The 18,137-nt window shown below is 56.1% G+C and overlaps 1 protein-coding gene across 2 annotated transcripts in view; it reads right to left on the reverse strand.

Moving 5' to 3' along the window:
• Window positions 1–250: 250 nt before the first annotated feature.
• KCNH6 (potassium voltage-gated channel subfamily H member 6) overlaps window positions 251–18,137 on the reverse strand; it is a 31,931-nt gene continuing 14,044 nt past the window's right edge. Inside the window, exons 4-16 of one of the 2 annotated variants that reach the window (XM_077190758.1) lie at window positions 17,201–17,310; window positions 15,186–15,489; window positions 13,478–13,689; window positions 8,462–8,890; window positions 7,355–7,754; window positions 6,934–7,133; window positions 4,657–4,909; window positions 4,026–4,219; window positions 3,431–3,530; window positions 2,672–2,959; window positions 1,927–2,107; window positions 879–1,077; window positions 251–538 (exon numbers count right to left, since the gene is read on the reverse strand). In XM_077190758.1, coding sequence (XP_077046873.1) covers window positions 251–538; window positions 879–1,077; window positions 1,927–2,107; window positions 2,672–2,959; window positions 3,431–3,530; window positions 4,026–4,219; window positions 4,657–4,909; window positions 6,934–7,133; window positions 7,355–7,754; window positions 8,462–8,890; window positions 13,478–13,689; window positions 15,186–15,489; window positions 17,201–17,310 — 3,158 coding nt within the window. The remainder of the gene's footprint in view (window positions 539–878; window positions 1,078–1,926; window positions 2,108–2,671; window positions 2,960–3,430; window positions 3,531–4,025; window positions 4,220–4,656; window positions 4,910–6,933; window positions 7,134–7,354; window positions 7,755–8,461; window positions 8,891–13,477; window positions 13,690–15,185; window positions 15,490–17,200; window positions 17,311–18,137) is intronic. The other variant, XM_077190759.1, reaches the window with a different exon arrangement.

The raw sequence follows: 18,137 nt of genomic DNA on the forward strand, positions 1-18,137 counted from the left end.
CTCGATGGTGGCTGTAAGAACTGTTCTAGGTTCGCTCTAATGTGCAAATGAAATCTACTCTATGGGAACCGCTGGAAAACGTTGACCTCGGAAGCCAGCCACTCTATCCTTCCTGTCACGGTGGCAGAAGATAGCTACAAATTGTACCCCTGAGCCAATGGCATTGTCCAATGTCTTACCCTTGCAGTCAAAATCAACATCAACTGGCCGGGCTTGCAGTTGAGGTTCCTCTTGACTGGCCCCCACATCTCTAACTTGCAGGAAGCACGGGGTCGGAGAGGTGTCTCTGAATGTCCTGGTGCTCGGAAGATGCCTCCAAGTGCTCGGGGAGGGAAGGGAAACGAGAGCCCTTCGAGAGTCCCTGGGTGCTTGGTGCCCTTTGGTGGGGAGGCTCTGGGCTGGGGAGAGGTGGGGAGTGGTGCTCCTGCTCGGAGTAGACGGTCAGGGTTTTGTCAGATGACACAGACAGCTGCATCCCGCTTGACAAGGAGTCCCTGGATTTCAAGTGGAACTTTTCTACCTCCGTGTAGCTCGGGCTCTGGTGGGAAACGAGGAATTGTATGAGTTATGGTAAAAGCAAAATAAAGCAGCCACACTCTCTCCTCATCAGGCTCCAAGCCCCAAAATGTTATTTTTCACTTGAGGGAGCCTCAGAGCAGAGGAACCCACTTCCTTCCCTACTGATGGGGCAACCTGGCAGTGTTGGGGATGGCAGCTGTGCCCCAAACCCAGTGATGCACTGGGCAGATCTGCTCCCAAGTCAAGACCCCGTGGCTTTGCTGGGCCCAATGAGTGTTTGGCTGTGCCTGGCCTGGAGAGAACTCGGGGCTGGGACGGAAGGACCCTGGTGGGTGCTGAGCCATCAGGGGTGCCCTTACCTGCTCCTGGGTGGGCAGCTCCTGGTCCTGCAGCGTTGCACAGGGGCCGAGCGGCTCCAGGCTCCGCGGGACGATGCCGTACATGGCCAGGCTCTGGGAGCTGGGCGAGATGGGGCTGTACGCGGGCGGCACTTGGGACAGCTGGCGCTGCAGGAGCTGCAGGATTACATGAATGTCTGACGACATCCTGGACTCCAGCCTGGGGACAGAGCAGCCAGAGAACCCTTTTGCATCCTGCAGCTGGGCAGGGGAGGCACTGGGAGGAGGTGCCAATCCCGCTACCCCAGGGCAGTGATGCTTTGCCTGCTGCTTGTTGAGGTTTTTAGAGAGCTTCAAACCAGCACTGCCAGAGAGAGAGATCAATCCTGCCATCTCTCTCCTGCCACACTCAATCATCCTCTGCCCAATTTTATGTGGAGCCAAACTGGGATCTGGAGCAGGGATTTGAAAAAAGCTAAAATTACCCTGGAGGGGGGAAAAAATTGCAATGGTTAGTTTTAATCTGGATCAATTCTCCAAGCCAGCTGCCTGTGCTGACAGATGGAGCAAGGCAGGTTAGTGCCAACCACTTTTAACTCGGGAACAGAAGAAAACAGAAAAGTAGAAGTCTCTTCTTTCTGCCTTGTCCTTGAAGTGAACAACTCTGGCAGGAGTGGGCACAGCCCCACTTGCAGGACACGGTCACAGCATCACTGACAGAGTGGGCAGATCTGTCCCCCAGAGCTAGGATGGTGCACTGGAGAGACACCCAAACACAAGTGTGTGGTGAAATGAGCTCAACAAGGGCAGCAGAACCCAAAGTGTCAGGGAGGTTCTGGGGGTGGTGACAGATGCCAAGGGTGGTGGCACAGCAGCAGATGAGGGGCTGGGCTGCAGTCAGGGTCAGGACTTGCCCTTTGAGAAGCCGCTGCATTTGCAAAGCACTCCCACCCCCTTCCCAGGAATGCAGTGTCCCAGAGGTTGCTGCACACAGAGCCCACTGCAGCCACCTCTAGAAAACAGAAAGTGATGCCCCAGAGTCCCCCAGGTCCTCTCCACCCCTGCCCACCTGCTGAGCTGGGCCTGCAGGAGCTCCAGCCTGGACTCGATGTGCCCTGGCCTGCAGTCGCCGTGCAGGGGCACGTCCTGCGAGCTGTGCACCAGCGAGATGTGCTGCAGGGGCTCTGCAGGGTGGGCTGCCTGCCGGTCCTCCCAGAAGCTGAACATGTTGGGAATATCCAGGGGAGTGGCTGGAAGGAGAGGAGACACCTCAGCACTTGTCCATGCATCCTCCAGCCCCAGTGGAGATGCTTCAGATTCTGTCAGCTGACACACATGGAGAGCCATGACCAACACACATGGAGAGCCATGACCAACACACACGTGGAGCCACCAGTGACATCATGGAGAGCTCTCCCCAACACACATGGAGAGCCACCACCCTGACATACATGGAGAGCCATGACCAACACACATGGAGAGCCACCACCCACACACATGGAGAGCCATCACTCACACACATGGAGAGCTATCCCCAACACACATGGAGAGCCACCACCCACACACATGGAGAGCTATCCCCAACACACATGGAGAGCCATCCCCAACACACATAGACAGCCACCAGCACATGGAGTGGCAGAGGAAGGACACAGCAGATCCAGCTGGGGACAAAAGGCAGCCAAGACCCTTGGTCTTGGAGTGTGGCTCCCCTCAAATGCACATGAGCAGCTTATCCCTGCTCCAAGACAAGGCCACCACACCCAAGCATGTCTCCCCAGCCTCCTGCCAGCCCAGCCTGCAGCCCTGGGTACCTGTGTAGGACTGGCTGCTCTCTGCTGCCTGCTTGCCAAGCTCCGTGTTGCCAGCGCTGGTGGTGATGAGGCTGAGCGAGGGCAGAGCCAAGTCATCCTTTTTGGGTGTGGGGAAGGGCTCAGCTTTCACAGGGCTGCCAGTCTTGGCCTCATCATCACTGGCCTGGGAGCAGGGAGAGGTGCTGCTGCCCAGGTCGTCCCACTGGTCCTTACTCAGCGGCTCCTGCGGGTTGGTGAGCTCGGAGTAGGTGTGATACTGCTCTGGGTCAGAGATGCCCGTGTCTGGGTCTGTGGGACAGCACAGCAGGTCACTCTGGGGACTACCACACGTGAAAAACACAGCCCCCCATTCCCTCTGGATGCCTGCAGGGCTGGGGCACCCCAAGGGGAGAGAGGGGAGGCAGCTTGGGTGCCTGCAGGATGGTTTGCAGGGACAGAGACACCAGCAACCTCTGCTTTGGGGCAGCTCCTGGGTAGTAATGGATACTGATGGCAATCCTGCCCTGCAGGCAGGCTCTGCCACCCAGGGGCACTCACAGGGCTTGTGGGGCTGGCAGGGCAGTAATGGATACTGATGGCACTGTCCCACCCTGCCACCCAGGGGCACTCACCAGGCTTGTGGGGCTGGCAGGGCAGTAATGGACACTGATGGCACTGTCCCACCCTGCCACGCAGGGGCACTCACCGGGCTTGTGGGGCTGGCAGGGCAGTAATGGACACTGATGGCACTGTCCCACCCTGCCACGCAGGGGCACTCACCGGGCTTGTGGGGCTGGCACGGGGAGTGCTTGCGGCGGCGAGCCCGGCGGTAGGTGCAGTCGTACTCCTCGCTGAGGGGTGAGCGGGGAACGCTGTCTGCCTGAGGAACGAGAGGGGCTGCTCATCAGGGAAAGGCTGCCATGTCCCATCCATGCGTGCCACGGGGGCTACAGCCCTCGCCATGTCCTCTTCACCACTGCCCCATCCCACCCTGTGCCTCCTGGACTGGTGTCAGAGCTCAAGGGATTCCTGAAGCTGTCCTTGCTGCTCTGAGACTGAGGTGAGTGTGACAGGGCCATGGGGAGGGAAGGAGCACCCTGAGAAGTGGCAGGACATCCCAGAGTGGGACAGAACATGGAGGGAATTTACCTTCTTGGCTATATTTCAGGTCTCTGAAACAAAATGTCAGGAAAGGACAAAGTTCAGTCACACACTATAAAAGTAGACGTGTCCTGCTGTGGGGGAATCAGAACTCCCTGGAGAATGTCCTGGGAAATGTGGCTGTTGCACCTCCTGACATCGTTGCTTCAGCCCTCCCACTTGCCAAATTTAAGCACTGACCACATTTGCTCCCTGGGGCAGCCCTGGCACTCACATCTCGCAGGTTGAAGGTGATCTCTAGGTTGCTCCAGAAGTTGTCAGAGAAGGCTGGGTACATGTCCAAGACCTCCAGCAGGTCCTCACGCTGGATCTTGTGCAAGTCACAGTAGGTCAGGGCCCTCACGTCAGCATTGGACTTCCCTGGGCGGGCATAGAGGCTGATGGGCTCCCCAAAGATGTCATTCTTCCCTGTGCCAAGAGACAGCTCATTATGGACATGTGGGCACCCACTACTGCTCCAGCTATTCTGGCCCAGCACCCTTTATTTTGGAGCTTGTGGACAAGGGGATGCCCAGCAAACCCAACCCTGACTGTGTGTTGGGGATAACACTGTAAAAGCCACCAGTGATGGTGACACCAAGCCAGGCCAGTGGGGCATCAGTGATGGCTGGAGACTGCTGAGCCATGCCCTGCACTCCTCATTCCTTTGCAGCTTCCCCCTGGCATCTCCCAGGGATCTTCCTTTCCCTATCCACTGGCATGGGGACCCATCAGATGCTGAGGAATAACCTTCCCTTCCCCGATATGTGGGGAAGTCCTTTACCCTCACCTTCCACCCTTCCTCTACTGCTCACCACCCTCTGCCCCTCGCCCGTCACCCCTCGCAGAAGAAAGGACTTTTTCACCTAAGATGGCCACCACAATGTCTTCCCTGAGGATCTCAATGGAGCCCCGGGAGATGAAGTAGAGGGTGGTGAGGACATCTCCGTAGTGCACCAGGGTGTCTCCGGGTGGGGCATGAGTGGTCTTGAACTTCATGGCCAGGGCGCGCAGGCAGCCCTTGCTGGCTCCCCGGAACGCTTTGCAGTTCTGCAGCAGCGTGCGGTTCAGGTGCAGGCAGATGTCGGCCTGCAGGCAGTCAGGGAAGCCCTTCAGCACCTGTGGAGAGCCAGGGAGAGATGCCATCATGCCACTGTCCCTGGGAGGGAGTGCTGTGACAGAGCTGAGAGAGGCTGTATGGCACTCAGCATGAAACAATGGGGCCAAACAGGGAGACCGTGTGCCCGGAAAGCCAAAGGTGGGGACATTTTCCCATCCCTGGAAGTGTTCAAGGCCAGACTGGATGGGGCTTGGAGCAACCTGGTCTAGTGGAAGATGTTCTTGCTCATAGCAGGGAGTGGGACAGTTTGAGCTTTGAGGTCCCTTCCAACCGTAAACCATTCTGTGATTCCGTGATTTCGATCATCTTTTGATCTTCCCTTGGTGGATCCCTGCCTGTCGCTGGCTTTCACTGCTTGTGGCTGGGGACAACAGCACTCCCAAGCAATAATTAAAAGTAACCAGCTCAATCTATTTATACCCACTGGTGGCATATCCCCTTTTTCTTCTTTACGCCCACTAATCTTGGATGAATGAGAGCAGAAACTGGCACAAAGAGCACAAAAACCTTAATTAAACAGCACCTGCCTGAATGCCAAGAAACAGCAGCACAGGACAGTTGTGTGCACTGACAGCTAAATATACCTGTGCAAATACCTCATGTTGAACAAAAGCTGCATCTGAAGGTGACATCAAGGTAAAACTCACAATATGGAGAAAGCTGCTGCCACCAATGACTCACAGTGCCAAGGTGAAAACCACCTGGGTTTGGGTTTTTTTTGGAGAGCAGCATATGGCCCTGGGGTCCTCCTTGCTGTCCTCTTTGCTCACATCCCGCTGGTGGCCAAATCTGGAACAGCCATGCTGGGGCTGGTGAGCACGACCTGTTCCTGGCTTCAGCTTGATCTCCCATGCTAGCAGAAGTGTTTCCCTACTGGGAAATCAGGGGTGGACGAATTGATCAGGCTGTGGGGTGATTGATGAGATCACGCTGTGTCTCTGCAGCAGCCAGCAGGAATTGGTGTGAGCAGCAGCATGGCTGAGCTGCAAGCTCAGCTCTCCCTGGGGATGTGTGACCTGGGTTTGTACTAAGCCAAGAGCGCCTGTGCTTGGGTAGGGTGGCACTGCTTCTCGTTATTGCCACTGATGTCCAGCCCAGGTTGCCCCCTCCACCTGAAAGGTTTAACCCAAAGCTCTCCCAGCAGCAAACCCTCAGATGCTGCCCACTTGTTTCACGTGGCAGCAGCAACTTTAGAGGGAGATGCTGAATTCATACAAATCTGTGTCCTGATGCTGCTCAGGATCAAATCTTAAGGAAAAGAAGGAGCATTAGCAGGGAATGAGTGGGCTGATAACCTCCCCATGGCTAAGAGTCCAGGAATATGAAGCCTCATGTCTCTCCTTGCCTTATCCTTTCTCATTCCTCTGCCTTGCTGCTGGCTGGGCCATCGTGTCTGTGCACTGAATCCCAGGGCTGTGAGTGCAGTCCCCAGCCCAGAACACCTCGGCTGAGCCGCATCCTCATCCCCACGGAGCCCTGGCACTGTCGGCTCGGAGACACGGCGCCTCTCCAGCACAGCTCCGCCATTGATCCCCCTTTGCTAACAAACAGCTGCCTCTCTGGGCTCTAATTAAAATGGATCGAGGTTTATTTAAATGCCCTCCTTTCCCTGCTGCGAGAGCAGGATGCACTTTGCTTAGCAACCGGTGGTGTGGAGAGGAGCTGGATCGATACCTGCTCTGCTCCTGTGACACCAACAGACACCAGCCTGAAAGTGCTCAGTGCCAAGAGGGACTCTCAGCTCCCCACCAAACCTGCTCTCTGACCAAGACATGTGCTCATGATCCTGGAAAACCTCTGGGTAGATGTAAAGGAATGGGCAGAAAAAGGAGAGAAGGAGAAAGGGGGATGCAGGAGGTGGAAATGCAGGAGGTGTAAGGATAAAGTCTGTCTCCAGCCTCCCAAGTCTCCTGCCTCCATCCTGATCCAAAGGATGGAAATGTTTGGGTGTACCCAGATCTAGACGCCGTGTTGTTTAGGACAAGGTGCTGTGAGGACACAGGGCCTGCCTGCCCGTACTCACCGCGTTCATGTCGATGCCGTTGGTGTAGGACCAGGCGTGCTGGAAATACTCCTCCAGGCGCTGGCGCAGGGGGTTGGGGATCTGGTGGAAGCGGATGAACTCCTTGACCCGCAGCATCTGCGTGTGGTAGCGTGCTGTGCCCGAGTAGAGGCGCTGGATGATGGCTGAGACGTTGCCGAAGATACTGGCGTACATCAGAGCTGAAACGAGAGGGCAGGGCTCAGCGGGACATGGCGAGGTGCGTGTCCAGCTACACGAGACCTGGAACCAGCAGATTCCCAAAACCCATATCTACCAGGACCTGAAAACATGTATTCCTATCACCCCATCCATTTGTCTGTGCGGAAGAGGCACAGGCAGAGGGAGATGCTCCAACCTCCGAATCAGGGATGGGAACAGCGGCACGTGCGCGGGCACTCACAGCCAATGAGCATGACACAGATGGAGAAGATCTTCTCGGAGTTGGTGTTGGGCGAGACATTGCCAAAGCCCACGCTGGTGAGGCTGCTGAAGGTGAAGTAGAGGGCAGTGACATATTTATCCTTGATGGATGGGCCAGAGGAGAGGTCGCTGTCGTTGTAGCGCTTGCCGATCTGGTCACCCAGGTTGTCCAGCCAGCCGATCTTGTGCTCCATGTAGGGCCTCTCCACGTTGCCGATGGCGTACCAGATGCAGGCCAGCCAGTGGGCGATGAGGGCGAAGGTGCACATGAGCAGGAAGAGCACGGCTGCTCCATACTCCGAGTAGCGGTCCAGCTTCCGTGCCACCCGCACCAGGCGCAGCAGCCGGGCCGTCTTCAGGAGGCCAATGAGGGTGGTGGTCTGCAGGGGAGAGGTGAGACACCTCAGGGACCAGCAAAGGATAAATATGGCATGTTCCAAAGGCATGTTCCCAGCTGAGCCGTGCTTCCTTTGAAGGATAAAAATGCATTTCTAGAGTGTGAATCACCTTGTCCTGGAGGTGACCTCTGAACTGGGTCAGATGAGTCACAGCACAGGAAGGGCAGCTTGCCTCTGCTGATCATAAAGGCAACAAGCTCTGGGATTAGAGGTGAGCAAGTGAGAAGAGCCAAGGCCAAGCCCGTGTTTCCATATGGGTCCTCGCCTTGCCAGACATTGCTCCCAAAAGTGCTGCCTTTCACTCCCAGATGTGGAGCCTCCAGGCAGTACAGTAACTACAGGGTTATCCCTCTGCCAACATTTGAGTTTGCCTGGCAATGCACCCCCAAATTCACCCTCACTGGAGTGTGGGGTCAGCCCTTAAACTGTGCCCCCAGCCTGCTCTGCTGGGTCAGCCTCAACAAGGGGAGTGGATCCACTCTGAACACTTAGAATGGGGACTGCCTGACCCAGCTGCTTAAAAACCTGTAAAGACACCCTTCTCCACCCTGTGACCAACCACCTATCTCCCCAGGGATTTAGCCATCCACCACTTACATCAAACCGCCCACATCCCTTTCCTTCTTTCTCATACATCTCTCCCTGCCCATCCACACATCCCCTCCTGTCCTGATGGACCCTGCTCTTACCTCATCAGAGCCAGAGCGGAAGATGAGCAGGTCGAAGGGGATGGCAGCCACCATGTCGATGAGGAACCACCCCTTGAAGTAATGGATGGCGATCTTGCCGGGGTGGCTCACCACCTCGTCGTTGATGTTGACGTAGGTGGTGCGGAAGTTGATGACAATGTCCACGATGAACATGATGTCCACGATGAGGTCAATGATGTTGAGCGGGTCGCAGGAGTAGCTGCAGTCCCAGCGCTTCTCCTCCACCTGCTCCTCGTTGAGCAGGAAGGCGGCTGAGTAGGGGGTGAAGACGGCTGTGTAGATGACCAGCAGGAGGATGAGCCAGTCCCACACGGCCTTGAAGGGGCTGTAGTGCAGGATGGTCCATCGGTGGATGCGCGGCGCCTGCAGCTTGTACTCGGGAAGGACGTCGGCGCCCAGGGACAGCACCTGCCAGGAGAGGGGTGTGAGGAGGATGCGAGGCCAGGAGAGAGGCTGGATAATGCCAGGAACCAGGCAAGGGACTTCCATGTACTGATAGAGCATCAAGGAGCACACAATGGTTTCCTAAAGCTTTTTCACCTTTGTTGGCTGCATCTGTGTTTGTCCAGTTCCCACTGTGGCTGACACCAAGGTCCTTGTCTCTGATGGTCTCAGCACCCTTGGGGCAGCTTCTTATCTGCTTTATGGCCATCTGACCCAGCAGAGAGGAAGGTGCCTGCTGCTGAGCCTCCTTCTGCCCTCAGCTCTGTGCCACCTGCTTGGGAGCTGCTGGGAGTCCCTGGTGCAGGGCTATGGGATGGGCAGCTTGGAGATGCCCTCACACGGCTGTGTCACCCGAGGGTGACAGCATATTATGCATCCTGCAAGCCTTTCTTGGCCATAGCAAGTATCTTCCTTCCCCTGGATGTCCTTCTGGCACACTTGTCCTCCAAGCAGAGGGACAGCTTGGGCCACCTGTGAGCATCCTCCCATGCTGTCACATGTCCCCACGGCTCGCTGCTTTCATGGGGACACTCCACAGCTCTGGAGAGTTCCCCACACGTCCAGGCCTGGCCCACCTCCCCCCCAGGACCGATGCCAGCTCCTGGTGGCTCTAAAGCCACTGTGGGGACACAACACAAGACACTGGGTGTGGGAGGGGTGGGGCTGCCCTGCTTTGGCTGCTGAGGGGTGGTGGCATGAAGGGGCTTATTTGGAGCTGGAGGCAGCTGGATCTCCTTCCTGCCTCTGCTGCTCTGTTGTCCCCCAGTGTCCCTGTGGTGCTGGGACCAGTGCCAGTTGCAGAGGAGGGTGAGGGACACCTCAATTCTCTCTCCTGGCACTGAGCCCCCAGCTAAAAGGGAGCTTTTTTGCTGGGCCGCAAAGGAGAGGACAGAGGAAAGAGAAGAGAGGAGAAAGGAGGATCCATATATCCCAAGGCAACAGTGATGAGCAGTGATCCTGTCAGTGATCCTGCCCTGACAGGAAGGATCAAGGTTTCTTGTTCAAGGGTCTCCCAAGGGCTCCTGATGCTGCCATCCAAAGCAGATCCATCCCTGTACCCCCATCCCACAACAAGCCCCAGCCGCTCCCACATCCCAGAGCCCCAGCGCACGGAGACTCCCGGTGTGCCCCAGCCGTGTCCCCTGCTCCTACCTGCCTGCAGCTGGCCCTGCGGCCCAGGCGGCAGCTGCCCCTCGAGCTCCGGGTGTCCACCATGGGCGCCCCCAGCCCCCCGGGCCCGGGCAGCGTCCGGCAGGGCGGGCGCAGCGCTGGGGCCGGGGCATTGCCCACGCAGGCTCGCAGGCACTCGGCCAGGCGGGTGGGAGGCATGGGCACGAAGGGCACCCGGGAGCCCGGCCCGCGCTAATCAAAGGCGATCGATGGGGATCGGCCCCGTGGGGACGGCAGCGCCAATGGAGCAGCGGGAGCCGCCGACGTCGGTGGGGGGCCGAGAGGGGAGGGATTGGAAAAAGTGACCCAAGAGCAATCGTTGTGGGGGGAATGAGGCACGGCTGGGCTTGGGGACCGGCTCCTGCGGGGATGGTGGGGAAGGGAACGAAGCAACGCTGATAAAATCATTGATCCCAAAACTAGGATGCACCTGGAAGAGCTGGGATGGGCTCCTTCAGCTTGTGTCTGGGAAAACCAGCAATGCTCCCAGCCTCAGCAGCTGAATGCTTGTTCTGCCTTACTGGAGGCATCTCTGAATTCAGGACACCAAATACTGTTCCCTATGCTGGGGCACCTGGCCTGCCCCCCATCCCTGGCACCTAGCTCTTGTGGCAGAAGCAAGAACAGGCTAAGCACTCTTGCTTTCCAGGCAGGAATGAATAAAAAACCACAGTCCCAAAGATCTGAGGCAGAAAAGGGTAAAGAAACAACCCCCAGAAGAGCATCCAGACCAACACAGAGCTAGGGAGCAGCTGCAGCCTTGTTCCTCTGCCCCCAAGGGATGGGAAAGTCACCCTTGGGTGTCCTGGGTGGCCCTGGGAGTCTGAAGGTGGCAGTGCCAGTGTTCTCCTGGGTGCCCCTTCCCTTTGTCCCCTTCCTCCTGGTGGGGTGCTGGGTGCTGGCAGTGAGTGAGGGAGTGCAGAAGGGAGAAGGAGGAGGAGGAGGAGGGAGCAGGGTGTGTGTGAGCTGTAGGTGACAGGGGGGGAGGCTCCTGTGGCCCTGGCTAACCCAGGCCATTGCTCATGCCCCCTGGTGCCCCAGCACCCATCACCTTCCCACTGTCCCCCAGTGTCCCTTGCCTCGTGCTGGGGATAAGGGGACTGACCTGAGGTGGAGGCCACTCCAGAATCACCAGCAGAGCCTCAAACACGAGTGGCTGGGCAGGATCAGGCCCGTGGTGCTGGCTGCAGGCTGGCAGTGACCCAGTGTCACTCCCAGCACCTCTCCTGGCACAGCTCAGCCCCCCATCCCTGTCCCCAGCACCCTCCTGCCCAGATGGGGGGACTGGGACACATTCCACATTCAGACAGGATCCCAGCCTGCTGACACCGAGCCCACAGCATCCCCACGTGCCTCCAGCTGTGCTCCAGAGCCCTGTGAGGCTGTGGGGCCTCCATTGCTCTGGTGGGCTGCCCTCTGTGCCAGCTGAGTGCAGGGCCAGACCATCCCAAAGAGCCCGGCTCCGCTCCCTGCCCACCCGCGGGTATTTTTAGTCGGCGTCTCGCCGCTGTCTCTGCCTCACCATGAATTATTTAACAGCCAGGAGCAGGGAGCTGTGGCTTGGCCAGGAGCTGTGGGGGACACTGGGGTTGAGGACAGGCAGGGGCAGATGCAGCAGGAAGGACAGGTCCATCCTGTCCCGTGCCACCACATCCCATCCCACCTGGAGACTGAAAGTGAAGATTGACCTCAGTGGGTGCTGCGCTGCAGGGCCCTGCAGCCACCAGCTCTGACCCCATCACTCCACAAGCAGGCACTGACCCCACAGTGAGTGGCCAGCACCGCTGTGACAGCCACCCCAGTGTGACCATTCGTTCCTGGTGTGCTCCTTGTGACGGGGACCGGGGCATGGAGGGTCCTCACTGTCCCTCTGGGCAGCTCAGGGGCCAGTGCTGGGTCACTGCAGCCACTCCCAGATTAGAGGGACTAATGAAGGGGACAAGCCAGGGGGAAAACAAGCCTAAGAACTGTTCCGTAAGGTGTGAAGTGGGGAGCCCATGCCCTGTGCATGGAGATGTTAAGTGAAGTTAAAGATTTGCTGGCACCGAGACAGAAGGAGAATCCTTCATAGCACCCCACTCTGATGGAGCAAACTCCCAAGCCTGGAGGCTTTTCTGGGGTCAGATGGCTGCGTTCTCATTAAATTTGCCCTAGGCTGCTGCTGGCAGCAATGGGAGGTGCCCTTAGATGTATTTTGTACATTGAGGCTCCCCAGTGCCTCAGTTTCCCCACGGCTGGAAGAGCTCCTAACCCGGGACTGTGGGATACACCAGCACCTTTCACGCACACTGACATCCCCGTGGGATGCACTATGCCATGCGTGTCCCTCTGGGTGACAGCGACAGTGCAGTGCCACCTGCTGTCTCCCGGGGGATCCTGTGGCCCTCGGTGTGCTGACACCAGGCCGGGTCCTTGGCTGGGCACCTCGGGGCCAGCGGTGCCCCATTCCCAGCGCCGGGGGGCAGTGACAGCAGCCAGAGCTCCCCACAAAAGAAGCCACATGCACACACAAACAGGCAAACACGTGTCCCCTTCAAGGACAGCATCATGAGCAGTTCACGCTGGTGTTTCCCCAGCCACAAATTGCCAGAAATACTCATTTAAGGGACTAAAATGAGAATTCCAGCCATTCAAAGGAAGGCATAACCAAGCACAGGGATACTGGCATTTCCTCTCCTCCCAAAGCCACCAGGAGTGTTGTGACTGTCCCCCAGCAGCAACACCAGCACCCCATTGTCACAGACATGTTTTCTGGAAAATCCTTTTGTTAGGATTTTTCTCCTGAGAAGCTGAGAGGCCTCAGAAATTAAATGTAAACAATAATTATCTGATTACTTGGGATGTGGTTTGGAGGTTGCTTACCAACAGGTGCATCTTTGATTGGTCTCATGGGAATTGTTTCTACTTGGTGACCAATCACAGGTCCTGCTGTGTCGGGACTCTGGTCAGTCACAAGATTTTATTATTCATTCCATTCCTTTGTGAGCCTTCTGATGCCTCCTTTCTCTTTCTTTAGTATAGTTTTAATATATAATTTTCTTTTAATTTAATAAAATAATAAATATAATAAATATTTATTTATATAAAAATATATAATAAATATATTATATAGATTTATATAAATAAATATATTTAAAATTATATTATATATATTTATATGAATAAATATATTTATATGAATAAATATATTTACATTTATATTATATATATTTATATGAATAAATATATTTAAATATATATAATATATAAATATATATAATATAAATATTCATAAAATAATAAATCAGCCTTCTGAAACATGGAGTCAAGATTCTCATCTCTCCTGGGGACCCACAAACACCACCACCACACCCCACCACTGCCTTGTGTGTGACCCCATACCTGTGTGACCTTCTCGGTGACGTTCTGGGTGCGCTCCATCACCTTGTGGGGAGCAATTATCTCGATCTCTGTGGTGGAGCCAGAGCGGTGCTTCTCCAGGTTGAACTCCACGAAGTTGAGCGTGAACTGGGGGATCTGGCTGATGGTCCTGTACTTCATGAGGTCCGAGTCCGACGTGGAGTTCGGGGGGTTGGGTTTGACGTGGGAAGCCTCTGGAAGAGGATGGAGAGGAGCACTGAGAAGGGCAGTGAGAGCAGGAACAGATCCCCAGAGCCCTGACCTCGTGTAGGACCTCCAGGAGGCTGGGGACCACCACAAGGTGCCACCAAAAGGTGCCAAAATCTGCTTGGCCATAAAGGCTTGACTTCTTCAGGCTGGCTCAGATGTGGGATGCTCAGCCTGGGATGCTTGAGAGAGGGCTGTTTTTCCCACACATCACCCATCTTTTCACCATTAAACCTCCTGCAGGAGGCTCAGAGCAGCTGCCAAAACACAGAGACACTCAAGCGTCCTTTGCTACCCTTGATGACTGTAGTGGGTTGGGGACCAACCCACTGAGATTCACCAGGGAGAAATGCCAAAACTGCCATGAAAACAGACAGGAGGAGGTCATTCTTCTCCACCCTTTGCCTGACAAACATAGCTCCTGAGCTGCTGTGCTGGTTTTTGGCCAAACTGAACCAGGAGTCGGGTGTATCCTCCACCCCCAGCTCCAGGCAGGGAGGTCAGAGCTTTCTCTGGAAGAAGAGCTGTAGTGGCTCCTGATATTTCTCCCTGGGGCCCTGCCTCTGGGCCACCCCAGGGCAGGACCAGGGAGGAAGCTGTGTAGGTGGTCATTTCATGGTCAGGCTTGTGGCAGCAAGTTGTCATGAGTGGGAGCCTGTACCCAGAGCCAGAGCTCCAGGAAGGTCCCCAGGCTCTGTGCTCAGCGTGTACCAACCTTTCCAAATCCTACAGGCAGGGCAGGGTTGTATTTTCAATTCTTTATCCCTTCTAACCCTTGCACTCTGACATTGTCCCAAGTGGTGGTGTGGGAAGGAGGTGTCTGAAGACATTTGTGAAGGTGCCCAGTTAGCACCAGCCCTGCTGCTGCCACCCTTCTCCCTTCCCTCCCTCTACATCGTGTCTCCTCCTGAGGGTCTGTAACCTGTGACTATTGGAGGTTCATGAACCCCCAGCCCATTTTTACAGCCAGATTCCACAGATTGATCTCTCTCATCCCCAGCTGAGAGCCTTCTCCTTCTAGACCTCCATTCTAATTTGTCCTCATCACTCTCATGAGAACCAGAGGTCTGGACATGGATAGCACGATGAAGGGTCATTCCCTCCAGCCCTTCAGAGTGGCCTGGCCGGTGTCTCACCCACTTCCAACACATGGACACAGCTCACACTGCACATGCCTGCAGAGCCCTTCCCTCCCTCCAGGGAAGGTGGGATGGCATCGGGACGCCCCTTGTGTGGGGCAGCCAAATGCAACCTCATGCGGTCTCACACCTCACACACAAACCATGGATGGCTCTACCTACAGAGCAGGACCTGCCTGTGCAGGGAATCACATGGAGACCAGTGGGTTTTGGGGAGAAGACCCAGGTAATCTCCCCTTTGCAGAGGGAAAAAGAGACCGAGACCTCCCCCCCGAGATGTGCTGGGGCCATGGCCGGAGCCCTGGCTCCCGCAGTAGAACCGACGGCTCCGGGGTTTTCCCTACCTGAGTTTGCCCTCCTTTCCCTGAATTTTCTCTGGAACTCAGACCTCGCAGCCTCAAAGTTGTCCAAGGAGGAGACCCTGCGGAGGCTGTGGAAGCTGCCCCCAGGGCGAGACCGAAAGAAACCCCATGCGGGGTGTGGGCCCAGCACGGGAGGCTCTTGTTTCGGGGACGAGTGTTGTAGGGTGGGGTCGGCCTCCAGGCTTGGCCTCCGCTCCTTTTCCAGGAGGGATTCGGTCTCTGACTGCATACAGTTTTCCTTGGGCGATGTCTTCAAGTCCCTCAAAATCAGGGAGTCACCACCAGGCTTTAAGACAGCCAGGAGAAAGCGTTGTATTAGAAGGAGTCCCCGCGTGCTGTGGGGCAAGGTGAGGGAGCCGGGGTGGGTAAGAGGAGAGGCAGAGGGCTGGGAAGCACTGCAGTTCCTGAGGTCATCTCCAGCCTGGACCAGGACCTGCTTTGGAGTGGGGCCACCGAGTCCCTGGGGACTTGGCAGCTCCCAGCTCCCGCCGGAGGCTGGGCGGCCGCGGGGAGGTTTGCGAGGCGATGCTGCACAGGTGGAAGCAGGTGAGAGCAAGAGAAGAGGAGGCCTAGGGACAGGCTTGCCTGCAGTCCCTGCTGTGCCATGCGTTTCTCTGAGATGGCCCCGTGTCCCACCACTGGGGCTGCCCTTCCCTCCCCTGCTGCAAGAGCTCAGGCCACCACCGAGGGTCAGTGCCCAGGGCCTGTGCTGGTGTTTATGGGGGAGGATGTGCTCTGCACCAGGAAGCACTGGAGGAGCTGCTGGGTTTGCAAATTTGGCCATATTGCTCCTCCTTCTCCTATAGCCACTGTAAAACATTGCTAAACCTTTTTCTCTGGAGACCTGAAGAGTTTCCAGATTTTAATTTCTGTAGTGGGGTGTGCAAAGCAACCCCGTTCTGGAGTAGAAACCCATGAGAATGTGTGCCTCCAGTAGTACCCACAGGAGGAACTGTGGCACTCCTCACCATCCCTAAGGCCCTTTAGGGCAGGTTTTAGGATGGGGTGCCTGGAGAGGCTGACTGCTGGCTGGCCCTGCATCTCTGGGCTGTGGCCATTTGACCAAGCTCCAGTGAGATGATGCAGCATCAGGTTGTCCTCAATGCACATTTCCCATTCCACACTGCATTCCATTTCCATTCCACGCTGCAGTGCCCGTGCAGCTCCAGCCTCGGGGTACCCAGAGCTTTTTAGCAATGCTGGTGCCTATGGGAATGATGCACCCAAAACATCTGATAACCCTATGCATATCTTCAACCTACCATAAGCACAACCTCTGAGAAGACAGGCACCTTCCATCTCATTATATCTATGAGCTGGGCAAGCAGATTTATCCAGGCTGCCTGGATACATCCAGCACAGCCAGACCCTGGCACATGGGGATGCCTTAGCAGAGCAAAAGCCTCCTGCTCACAGCCTTGGGCTGCAGCATTTCAGAAAACAGCAGCTCTTTGACTGGAGCTACCCTGAGCACTGTCAGGAAGCCACCAAGAACAGCAATCTCTAAACAGCTTTTCAAGGTTGGTGACAGCATCACCTTCCACCATGGGAGGAACAATCTTTGCTGGAGGGCTGAGAAGCTGGACCTGCCTGTGCTGCCTGCTCCCTGCCAGGAAATCATGGGGAAATGAGCCTGCCAGTCCTTGCTCAGAGCACACCACGCTCCTGCAGCCACCAGCACTCCCCTCCTTGAGGTGGGGACAGCTCCCTGGAGCTCCACCATCCTGGACAACTCTGAGTATGGAGGCAGAGCTTCCTCCCAGCTTTGGCACATCTCCCACTCCCCCCTCAAGCCACGGGATGTGCAGAGCAGCAGGGAGGAGCTGCAGCCCACACGGCCAAGCCCAGCAGGGCCAGCACTGCCCCCCGTGCCCTGCCCTGCCACAGGAGATGGCCCAAACCACAGCAGCCAAGGGGGACTGGGATGGGGACAGCGAGGAGGAGCGCTGGGACCTGGCCTGAGGCGTGGGCTGGTATCAGACAAAGGCTACGGTTACCTTTCCATAGTCAATGGCTACTCCATCAAACTCACTGGTGGGCAGAGATTTCCGCTGGATTTTGAGGCGCCGCAGGGACGGGAGACTAAACTTCAAACTCCTACCTTCACCTTGTTAAAAAGAAAAACAAAACACAAGAGAGAAAGATGTGACCTAGCTGCATGTGATGGCTGGAGTGAGGCGGGACAGGGGAGAGGCTACGGAGAGTTTTGGGTGGCTCTGGGGGATGCACATGCTGTGTGTGGCCTTTCCTCCTCCAAAGCACTGGATATTCCCATGCCACCACAGTGCCACGTGCTCAAGGCAGACCCTGACCTGGCAGCAAGCTCCTCTGAGCTGGAGAAGAGTTCCCTATAACTGTGGATGTGAGATGGGAAAGGTGCAGAGCATCCCTAAGCCAATTAAAGAGGTTAAAGCCAATTAAGGGATTTGGTCCCAGAGGAAATAGAGCCTCTAAATCTCCTTGGTGGAACTTTAGGGAAAAAACCCCCCACACAATAGAGATGGTAATTTAGAAAGGCATAGAAAGAAAAGTAGTTCTAACAATTTTGTTCCTGGATTTGTTTTGAATTTTCAGTGAGGGAATTTGGACCACAAAAACAGGATCCCTTTTTGACATCACAGGGGACCAGGAGACCACCTCACGGGGGCCTGGGGCTGGGACAAGGGCAGCCAGGGCTGCTAGGAGCTGTGAGAGAGGTGCAGGAGAGAAAGAGCCCAGATCTGGAGAGGGCCCAATGCCCCTGGTTGTGACACTCAATGCAAAGTCACTTGTCCTCTTCTAGAGGAGACCATGGTCACTTGCTACTGCAGAGTTTGTGTGAGCAGCTGGGCTCACACCCTCAGGGCCTGGGTCAGCCCTGAAGCTCATCCAGCAGCACCAACTCTGCTCCCTAACTGCACAAAAGGTGGCCTAAATCCTGGGGCACGTGGGATG

This window comes from Agelaius phoeniceus, chromosome 26 (genome assembly GCF_051311805.1).
Source record: "Agelaius phoeniceus isolate bAgePho1 chromosome 26, bAgePho1.hap1, whole genome shotgun sequence".
Lineage (NCBI taxonomy): Eukaryota > Metazoa > Chordata > Aves > Passeriformes > Icteridae > Agelaius > Agelaius phoeniceus.